Consider the following 11283-nt stretch of genomic DNA (forward strand, 5'->3'; position numbering starts at 1 on the left):
CAAACCTTAATAAATATTGGTAGTTACTAAGAACCTATTCAATAATTTATAATTATTTAGTAAAGAAAAACATTCAAGAAATAATAGATTTTGTCAAACAAATCAAGTTTGACAAAAGTAAATCGGGCAGCGTTGCCAGATCTTCAATAGTTGAAGTCAAATTCTTTAACTAAACTGATTCTATTAAATTTTTTAAGTGTATAGATGATATTTGTCGGTATACTAGTACAAAGCATAAATAAAACTAGTATCAATTTAATTTATTTAGTTTATTTACAGAATACAAAAAATACAGTCACATTTGGCAACGCATTTGACAGTGGCGCCAAATTTGAAAGTTATTAGAAAATATTCAATTTCCAGGTGGTTCGCCCCCCGGGAGGCGTCCGAAACTCAAGATCTGAAACAAAACTCTTCACAATTGCCCCACTTGTGTTTTCCTCACCTAAATGTTCAAAATTCTCCAAATCGGCCAATTCCCTCACGTCCAAACTTTGACAATTTTTATAAAAATGCGGCGGCCATATTTCCGCGACGCCATTTTGAATCTCCGAGTCAAATTTCCAGTAAAAATCATGCATTTTTTTGATTTCATTGTACGAAACGTCGCTCTCTTGTAATAATAAAATGCAACAATTTCGCACTTCTTCACCTTTATTATAAAACTCTTTAATGGTCACATGGAGGGCTCGAATCAAGGCTATATCTTCATAAATCCCGCCTTCGCGAAGATCTTGCTTCTTTTTTTCCTCTTTTCGTCGATTTCTCGATGACAAGGTTGAAGATCGCGACCTGAAAACGTGACTTGTTTTTGGGACAAAATTTCGGGAAACTCACCTCGATGACCTTGAAGATTTCGAAATAGTGCTCCCAGCGTCGGAAAAAAGGTCATCCCGGTCGTCACAATCCTCCAAATCATTATTAAACTTATTAAATTTCAGTTGTCTGACTTGAGCCAACCTTTGTTTGTATTTCTTGTAACTGTCATTTAAAATTTGTAATTTCTCCTCCAAGTATATTTTATGCTTGATTAGCATCGGAATAACATCCGAGACTATAATATCACCCCGATTGTGTTTTGTCGCAATATGAATCGCCTCCTCGAAGAAACAACCCTCGATGAGGACTTTAACCGCCATTTCGTAGTTGTTTGCATAAAACTCGAACAAAATGGCGGCTTGTCGGACATTACTTGATACCAAACGCGTGGCTAAATCACTCACAATTGTCATTTTTTCGACTTTATCAACGCCCAAGTGTTGGAGAATATTCAAAACTTGGGGCCAATTTAAAGACAGTTGAAATTCGGTCAAAGCCTCCTCTAATAAACCCGCTCTTTTTAGGATAACCCCAGCTTCGTTGTGACACCCTTTCGAACTCAAATCACTCGCAAAAGCTCGAGTTACAATTTGGTAAAATCGGTTTTGTGGTGGACAAGTCTCGAAGGCTTCTCGACTCACATTATGTGTTTTAATGAAGGTTAAAATGTCACTTGGGGTGGTTTTGGGGCACCGCAAAAGATAAATAATGGTAGTTTTGGGTTTTTTCGCAAATAAATTAATCTCGTAGCGTTTTTCAACTTCGGTTAAACCGTTTAATTGTCTCAAATGGGGCTCATAAACACGGGGATCTAATTGACAACAACTGGCAATAAAACGAGCCAAATCTAAATCATACAACAACAAACACTCTGTATATAGTTTTTCGTGGTCGCATCCGTAAATTTTCAAAGTGTTAATGGCGCTTAAAAGCCTTTCTTTTAGGTTGGTACGCCTGTACAAGTCTTGTAAATAAATCAAGGCGTCTCTGACTGTGAAAAAATTCAAATTTATTGCCACTATTGTAGTGATATAAACGGAATAATCGACACTATCAAAATATTTAAATAAGTTTGTGAAAATCGTTGAAATTTTCTCGGGAAATTCGCTGGCTTTCCCCCAATTTTTGTAAATCGAGTTGAGGACGTTCCCCCCCTCAAATTCCAAACAAATCGCGTTTAGTTCATTTATCGTGTGAACCCCCCGCACAAACTGGTCGATTTGTCCCAAAAACCGGTCCGGATTTAAATCGAATAACAAATTTGCGTTTAATTTTTCCAAACGAATAAAACGCACTGCTTGGTCCCATTTTTGGTCGTTTAATAATTTATCGAGGATGTCGATCGAGATTAAACGACAAGAAATCGTTTCTAAATTCCCTCGAGGTAATTGCAAAACGATTTGAGACGATTGTGGGACCGCAGTCACGATTGTAGCCCCCTGTTCGACACTTCGCCGGTAATTTTCACCCCCTTGACCCAATCTGAGACAAAACAACTCATTTAATTTAGTAGTGTAGAGTAAATACGAGTCGAAAATCGTGAAAGAATTAACACAATCGCTGATTTTATTCTCGTTGAGGTAAAAATGGAAATTTGAGGTTAGGTTGCAAAAGTGGGTTTTGTCCCCGATTATTTTAATTTGGCAAAGAATTGAGTCATTTGTGTTGATGAATAAGTTACTTCCGAGTGGCTTTAAACCGGAAATGTTGTCATAATCCCGACTTATCACCAATAAATGTCTGAAATTATCAGTAATTGAGGTTACGAAATCCGGTTGGGGATTTTTCAAATCTAAGGAGTAAAAAACCGTTTCATTAGAGGAAATTGCAAAATAGATTTTTTCGTCGAGTAAGAAATGATGACAAGATAAGGGAAATTGTGGCAAATCCACTATTTTTTTCAAATCAATTGTTACCAAAACCGTGTCAGGGTTACCAACATTGAAAACTTTCAGACAATTATCACAGTCAACTGTCACAATTAAATCATCACGAAACGTAACGAAATTAATTTGTTTGTCGTTCGTGAAACTTCGGGCGTGGGAAATCGGGGGAATCACCGCGTTTTTGAAATCAGTCAAATTCACATTTTTCCCATCAATAACCCCACAAATTCCGGCCGAATTGTGATTAACAATGCTACGAAACGTGTAATTTATTATTTCATTTTGTGTGATCACTTGTAATTGGTTGGTTTCCAACCAATCGAAATCAATGAGAGGATTTTCGGCGGGAAATTCAAGCACTTGTTTCTCGTACCATTTGTAGTTACTTGAGGTCAATAAATGGATGCTTTGACAGGTGGGTGAGACAGTATGAATGGTAAAAATCTGGGCACAGGGACTCCATTTCAAGTTTTTGATCATAACCTAAAAAAACCTAATTCCCCCAGTTTCTGTCAAATTTCATTCTTACGTCAAATGTCAAGTCAAAATCAAATCTCCTTTGGCCGTTTTTTTCAAAAATGACGATTTTTTGGCGATTTGTGACCGACAGCCCCGCTATCATGTTCCCAAGTGGCCTCCACGCCACTGGGGGCTGCAACCCGGGACACTCCTCCGACCGGTACAACGCTCTACAGGGCGTCTCAAAAACAATAAACTGTCTTTTCTGGTCCTTCCAGTAGTTCACAACGAACATTTCTCCGTTTCCGCGCCACGAAATTCGGGGTTTTTGGTCAAAAACCGGTTTTGTGTCCACTAAAACGCCCGGAATAAAGTCGAGACAAGTGTGGGGGTGACTCACCCGGTGGCTGATCCTTGATTCTGCCCTCGGAGCCCCGAAATTGCGTATCTTTAGACCCCCAACCCACGTAAACCGTGTCGGGGATCCCCGCATCGGTGCTACTTGTACCTTGGGGAAAAACCTCGCCGTTTTCGTAGTCGACACAAAAAGTCGAGATTTCGCCATCGTGGAAGACAATCGCGACGAGTTCCTCCGTGGGGTTCCAACTGATTTCAATGATTTCTTTCCTAAATGGGATTTTGTTGATTTTTTCCGGAGGGGCGATTATGTACAAATCGGTCTTGACAACAACACAGATTTTATTCTCAATCACCAGAAATTTCAATTGGGACGCTTCGGCGAAAACAGGGGGGCCCAATTGAACAGTCTTACCACATGTTGGGTCATGACTGTGTAAAGAAGTATCACGGATGTAGTAAATAAATTGGGGCGTTTGAGACACTAGAGTCACATTAGTGAAGAGACCGGGGGCCCCGTTATGCACCAACTCGAGCAATTCTAAGTTCTTCATCGTTTTGGAAAAAATGAGGTTAGGTTTATATGCACCTGAGTTCGATTGTGCAAAAACTCTAATCAATGAAACGTAACAAATAAAATGAATTAAATTAATTTAAGATTATTTGTGACAATGCCAGTTTATGTCCGATAATTGAAACAAAATGAGAATTTCAGGAGTAGTAATAGTCGAAAATTGGCGTTCGATTGTGCACAAGGTCGAAAAAAAAAATTGAATATGATTTCAAAATGCTTTATTTGTATTATTTTCCTTATCTAATCACAATTTAATCTTAAGGTGTTTACACACCCGCGTAGGTCTTAATCCATGTCCTGTAAGCCGCAGTTCTGGTGTACGCCGATGGGTACCCTTTGGCACAACCCTGGGAACTACCGAAACTCACAATACCAACATGGACGGCATTGGATCCAGACCCAGTGACCAGTGGGCCACCACTATCACCCTAAAACCCCAAAAATCGTAAAAATTCCCTAAATTATTATACTTACATTGCAAGTACTTTGAATGGTACTGCCTTTGGCACAAACAATCCCTGATTGAATAATACCACCATAAGAGTTGGCACAAACCGTATTTGAGATGGTTGTTAAACCCACATAATTAAGGATTTGACTAACACTAGTCGCACTGTCGCTGGTTTTCCCCCAACCACTTACAGTGACCGAAACTCCACTTCCTAGGGTACTAGAACCCAGAGAAATGGTTTTTACGGTGCTTGATAGAGCTACAGATGATGACAATTGGATCAAAGCAATGTCATTAGCTAAAGTACTTGAAGAATAGTTAGGATGGCTAATAGCCCGACTTGCTTGAACTTGAACTCCCCCAGAACTCAAATTGATTAAACCCAAAGAAACCGTAATGGCTGTAACTCTGCAAAAAACAACATTTTGGTGAAATTGACAATTTTTAATGTCCTGTTTTTTATATTAATGTGCATGAAGTTTGTTATAAAAGTCTAAATGCACCTTAATCTAAAGGCTGATTCACACAAAAAGTGTCATTAATGTCATTCAGAGCACATCAATAATGACAAAAATCTTTATGTTTTCCACCCTATTGTTAATTCTGATTATTTTTTGCTGCTAGAATAGTATTTGAAAAAATAATTTTTTGAGAAGATTGAGGTTATGATTTGAATTTCGCATGGTTGCCACCTTAAAATGAAAACAGTTTATTATATATACCCTTGAGTGCAGTGGGCAGCTGTCAGAACGTAAGTTGGGGTAATAAGGGCGCCTCCGCAGAAAGAAGTACCCCCGGAAACCCTCAAAGAGAGGGCTGCCTGGTACGGGAATTGCCCTAGTGAAGCCGGGGAACCACTAATAATCCGATTACCGATCTCTCTAAATGGGAGGTAACGCGACGAAGTGGTGGCTGGAAGCGCCTAGAGAAATTTTAGTCGGTTGTAGAAAAAATAAACTACTTACTCCGGGCAAAAGCCGCTCAGTTGGTAAAGCAAAGGCCGAGGCCACGCCGAGGAGGAGTACAACCAAACGAAACATTTTCGAATTGTGATTTGTTTATTTACTAAACCACCGGTTTTTATACAGTTTTTGAGACGAGTAATTGACAATTTAAGGCTTTTCGGATTATGATGAGCGATTAATTCCTTTTAAAATTTAAGTCTCCCAATACAATGACTAGACATTTGTCTCAAATATGGATTAAAAGGTTATAAATAAATCTGGAGTTAAATATCTATTGTTTGTTACTTTCAAATGCCTGTTTTTTCTTTTACCCAATCAATAAAATAATAAGTGGGGGTAAAACCGGCATTCTCACAACTGTCAGGGTGTCCAACCTGGACCACCACTACCACCCTTACAGTTACTAAATAGAATACATGGTTATGTTCCAATGAGCTAGAGTGAGAGGCAATGATTTTTACTCCAAATATGGCGACGTAACTAGTCACTTTTTATTTTTCGCTCATTTTCCCCCAAAAAAATGACATTTCCGATTGACATTAACGATTTAACCTTTTTATTTTATTTATTTACAATCATTTTGAGTTTTGTTTAAAAAATGATGACAAGATAAGCAAAATTGTGATTTTTTCAACTCGATTGTCAGGGTCACCAACATTGTCTCAAATATGGATTAAAAGGTTATAAATAAATTTAGAGTTGTTTATTAGTTTCAAATGCCTGTGTTTTCCTTTATCCAATCAATAAAATAATAAGTGCGTGTAAAACCGGCAGGGTTGCCACTCTCACAACCGTCAGGGTGTCCAAAACTGACAATACCAACATGAACTGGTTCTGAATCGTTTGTCACTAGCGGACCACCACTGTCACCCTAAAACACATTTACTATTTGGGGGAAACCCAGAAATGTGTTTATTTCACCTCGCAAGTGCTTTGAACAATACTTCCGGGTCCTTTGGCACAAACAACTCCATCATTTAAAAACCCATAAGCAGAAGCACAATCAGAATCTGAAATTGTGACCAAATCAACGTACATTAAATCAGGACTGGCTTCTTCATTCCCTTTAATTAAAAAAAAAAGATAATTGGTCGATTTAGTGATGGGTTTTTATTTTACCATCACTGGTCAAGCCCCAGCCACTGATTGTGACCAAAGTACCATCTGTTAGTCCCTTTGATGGTAAAGAAACGGGTTGAATGTTATCTAAATGTCAATTAAAAATTAAATTTCACATTTTAAAACTTTTACCATTGAAAGAAACATCTTGGGGTAATGGTATAAGTCCAATGTCGTTAGCTAGAGTATTTTTATTGTAATTCTCGTGTAAAATGTATTTAGTTGTTTGGAAAACAACCCGTGATGAGTCATCTCCCTTGAGGCTATTTGAACCCAAAGCAATTTCAAATTTGCTAGCACTAAAAAACAGTCAATTTTGACCAAAAAAAAAAACACAAAAAATTACTCTTTAACGCAATGACCAGCTGTTAGAACCCATTTTTCGTTCAATAAAGCTCCTCCACATAAATTCGAAGCCCCAGGTTGGGTAACATAAATTGCCACTTGCCAAGGAAATTGCCCTTTTTCAGCCTTTTTGCCATTTATAATCCGGGGAACTTTTACAAATTATGAAACAATACCTTAGTGAAAAAATAATTACCTGGGATTATGTTAGCCCAAATTGGGGCAACAAAAAGCCACGCCAATAAAATCAACTGAGAAAAATGCATTTTATCACAAAGTGAATTTTATAAGAGGGAAATTGTTTTTATAGTTGATTTTTAACGATAAAAGGGATTGTTATCAATTTAAGTGTTCCGGGGATTGTTATTTTATTTTAAAGTTAAAAATTATCAATACTAACAATGCCGTGATTGATAAGATTACAACAAATAAAAGAAAAGAAGTTTTTTAGTCACTGATTAAATTAATTGCCCCTTAGATTTATGCACCCAACAATACTAAATTACAGTTCCCTGTAATACCATAGTGTAAACATGACTCCTTATCAGTTATCTTTCCGTAATTATGTGTATATTTACTGATCATGAGGCGTAATAGTGTTAATTTAATCGAAGTAAAGTCTTTTAGTGTAATTATTTCGTACAAATGTCTCAATTTTAGGTTATGTTTGAGTGGCTCAAACCATCACCTGTTTGGACCGGTGACCACAAAAATCTCCTCCTTTCGGAAGAAAACAACACAGAAGACATCCCAAACGTCAGTTTAAGCGAAATAATCGAGAAAAGTTCCCAATTCCCGATTAAATTCCCTATTGATACAATTCGTTGTTGCCAACTTAAGAATCACACAGAGGTAAAAACCCTAGAAAAAAATATAAATTCTGCTTATCCGGTGATTCACGAAAATGCCTTGTATCTATGCTCGACGTTTCTGCTACATCAGGAGAAATACGGGGAGAAAAAGGATTTTTATAAAGGAATGACCTTGTTGCAATTTATTGATAGGTTGCTGAGTAAGAGGGCCGTGGTTTTTATGGGGGCTGTCGATTATTACGTGTTGTTGGACAACAGAAGTGGCACTGGGAAGTGGGAAACAATCGGAACAACGAGCGAATCGCCCCCATTGGTTTTGGAAAATTGCCTGAGTTATGACGAAATAAAATTATCGGCTTTGTTGTCAGTCTCCTCGTTGAGTTACTTTATCAATGATGGAGACCGAAATAATTGTGGTCACTTTGAGGAAAATCGCGGAAAAGTTGAGGAAAATGGTGTGATTATTGGATTAATTGGTCCCCGACTTGAAAAATCTAGGGTAATGGAATATCGTGAGATTGTCATTAGTGAGGGACAAAACACCAGTTGCTATGGATACGGCCCGTCAGACGTGCCAACTTTGCAGCAGGAGTTTTTAAAATTCTATGGCGGTTTGAGTGAGACTTATGACCAGATTTTGGGCCAAATCAAGTCGAACCCTGAGCGATTTTTCGAATTTAGAAAAAACAAATATTTCGATCGGTTGATGTACCAAAAAAGACTTGCTTTATCGATTGACACTCTTTTGATAGAAGCCAACGATCGAGCCAAACAAGAACACAAAAAGGCTTATGTTCACGTCGTGGGCTTGGGTTTGGGTGTATGGAAAATAGCCAACCAACAAAACAAACTCTTTATGGACACATTTGCCCAACGACTCGAGTAATATACTTTTTTTTTTTGACCATTTTTTTTTTATAAAATAATTTCAGGCTACTTGAATTAGAACACATCAGTGACGTCCGTTTCGCCTACATTCACGAAACTTCAGCGGGGAAATACTCAAACGGTGACAAAGTCAAAGGAATCACGCTACATATGAGTGATAAAAATCCCCAGGAGAAACTAGTAGGGGAAGATGAGGGCAAACTGTTGGTAGTATCGTATCCCTGGGACGGTAATGCGTTACCCGGCAACGAATTTTGGACAGGGAGTTTGAACGGGAGTGGCGACCCTGCAGCAGCTTGCTCCACACAGGTGGCAGAACTGCACAATTGGCATATCAACCCCAAAGCCAGTGCCAGGAATTTGAGGGTTGCCACGTTCAAGGGGCTGTACACGTTTAAGGAGTACCAAGAGATGCACAAAAACGACTAATTGTTTGTTATATGAATTTTAATAAAATCTTAACCTCACTTTTTGACATTTAGTTCCTTTAACACAAAATTAAAAGAGCACCTATAAGTAAAATTTTTCTAAAAAATTAAAAACAATGTCTATTAAGCACTCGAAAAAACACAACACGCACTCACTAATTTTATTATTATTATTATTATTATTTGACCCGGCAAAAGAAGAAGAAACCATTTGGCAGATAATTATTTGAAGACTCAATTTTCTGACAAATAATTTCCACAACTTTTACTCTCCACTGACACGGCGGTTTAGATATGCAGTCAGGCAAGATTAATTACGGATATATTGCTGATAAATTGTTTGAAAAGAGATTAATGTAAAAAAAACAATCTAGCGTAACTGCAGATCTTCCGTCTCGCAACTTAATGAATTATTATTAATTAAGTTATTATTATTAATGTTATTAAAATAAATTTTGTTGATATTGAGACATTTTCTAACAATATTACAAGTTTTTAAAAAGTTTGTCTTTTGAATCGCAATAAATAAATTTGAATATAATTTTAAATAACAAGATTTTCTTTTAAATTGTTTGGTATGGTAACAGTCTTGTTTTCTACAAATTATGAAAAAGGATTTGAGAAATAACACATTTTATCTAAAATATAATTAATTCATATTCATAATTCAATAAATACTTACTGTTGCACTCAAAAATCACAAATTCACACACTTCACTTTGCAATAAACAAAAAAATAAAATATTAAAGTGCACTGACCTCATATGGCATCATCTTCTGCTACCATTTGTAGCGATTCCCCTCATCTTCATAGAACGGACCTACTGAAAATAAAGAAACCCAAAATCAGTATAACGTGTTGCTAAAGTTGTTTAAAATATTAAATACAATTTAATAGTGTGTTTTTTTTTAAATTTTGAATGTATTGCTGACTTACCCTTTAATCCGGATCCTTGTAGCACGATTGTCTTCTCCATTTCCTCCATTGGCACTCACTTATCACTCGTAATTTTTAAATCGCGCACTACTAAATGTTTATTAGCACTCGAAAATACACAACACGCACTCACTGGTCACCGAGTTTCGCACACTTCACTTTGCAATAAATAAAAATAAAATGTTCTGACCTTATATGGCATCATCTTCTGCTACCATTTGTAGCGATTCCCCTCATCTTCATAGCACGGACTTACTGAAATAAAAGAAATTCAAAATTAGTATAATTTGTTTGTAAATTAATTGAAAATTTTAAATACAATTTAATATGTGTAATTTCTCTAAAAAATCAAAAGGTATTGTTGACTTACCCTTTAATCCGGATCCTTGTAGCACGATTGTCTTCTCCATTTCCCCCATTGGCACTCACTTATCACTCGAAATTTTAAAATCGCGCACTACTAAATGTCTATTAGACACTCGAAACAACACGACACACGCGCACTGTGTGTACATCTCCCATTTCAACACGATTTCGCACAGAACCACCAAATAATAAGTTATAATTTATTCGGACAAGTGACTCGTACGAGAGCTCAGCTAAGACTGACTCGTTATTGTCATAATTTTCTCGAAAACGGCACAAAAACTATTTCGTAACAGTTCCGGTGTAAAATACAGGGTGTTTCACATAATTTGTAAGATGCAGTCAATAATACATATTCCGATACGAATTCGATTACAAATTTTGGAAAATTGGATTAACTCCTTTAGTTTGTACACCCTTTCAAAAATTACAACATTTTTAGTTGTTAGTTTGGGTGCCTACATTAGGCGCAAGCTTCGTAAAGTTATGTGAAACACCCTGTATTACCAAATTCTACGTCATCATTTTTTTCGTCCTTTACACAACAAAGGAACAAAGGGATTTTTAGTCGTACAAATACACATTTTTTCTAACGTGACGTCACGGAATTTAACCCAATCAAATCTTTCAAATCTCTGAAATTCAACCAATCAGATTCAAATTACGCGATAATGTCTGGGTAAGTCTACGTTATTTTGTGTGTATGACTTGCTATAATTCACCAACAATGTTAATACACACCATTTTTTGTGTGAATTATTGTTTTTATAACTTTAAAATCGGATATTTTTGACTTTATCACAAATTTTCTCGATAACTATTCATCGTAGAGCACTGAACTTTTTAATATATGATAGAAAATTCAATTTTCTATCCA

The 11283-nt window shown here is 36.8% G+C and overlaps 3 protein-coding genes across 3 annotated transcripts; 1 reads left to right on the forward strand and 2 right to left on the reverse strand.

Moving 5' to 3' along the window:
- Positions 1–254: 254 nt before the first annotated feature.
- On the reverse strand, positions 255–4128 carry LOC123008402 (elongator complex protein 1). Its single transcript, XM_044404183.1, has 5 exons — positions 3565–4128; positions 3235–3518; positions 838–3188; positions 446–792; positions 255–400 (listed from the first exon to the last, which is right to left on the reverse strand). Exons 1-5 carry the CDS (start codon positions 4073–4075, stop codon positions 342–344), a joined length of 3552 nt encoding a protein of 1183 aa, XP_044260118.1. The 5' UTR covers positions 4076–4128; the 3' UTR covers positions 255–341.
- Positions 4129–4296: 168 nt separating this feature from the next.
- LOC123009169 (transmembrane protease serine 9-like) lies at positions 4297–7321 on the reverse strand. The gene is made up of 10 exons (XM_044405294.1): positions 7172–7321; positions 6977–7127; positions 6763–6929; positions 6631–6717; positions 6433–6575; positions 6232–6382; positions 5823–5896; positions 5269–5468; positions 4570–4954; positions 4297–4523 (listed from the first exon to the last, which is right to left on the reverse strand). Exons 1-10 carry the CDS (start codon positions 7239–7241, stop codon positions 4362–4364), a joined length of 1590 nt encoding a protein of 529 aa, XP_044261229.1. The 5' UTR covers positions 7242–7321; the 3' UTR covers positions 4297–4361.
- Positions 7322–7464: 143 nt separating this feature from the next.
- LOC123008761 lies at positions 7465–9142 on the forward strand. Its single transcript, XM_044404762.1, has 3 exons — positions 7465–7588; positions 7636–8669; positions 8720–9142. Exons 1-3 carry the CDS (start codon positions 7559–7561, stop codon positions 9102–9104), a joined length of 1449 nt encoding a protein of 482 aa, XP_044260697.1. The 5' UTR covers positions 7465–7558; the 3' UTR covers positions 9105–9142.
- Positions 9143–11283: the final 2141 nt, after the last annotated feature.

Source organism: Tribolium madens, unplaced genomic scaffold, assembly GCF_015345945.1.
Source record: "Tribolium madens isolate multiple individuals breed KSU strain unplaced genomic scaffold, Tmad_KSU_1.1 Scaffold_71;HRSCAF=194;Tcas5.2_LG6, whole genome shotgun sequence".
Classification (NCBI taxonomy): domain Eukaryota; kingdom Metazoa; phylum Arthropoda; class Insecta; order Coleoptera; family Tenebrionidae; genus Tribolium; species Tribolium madens.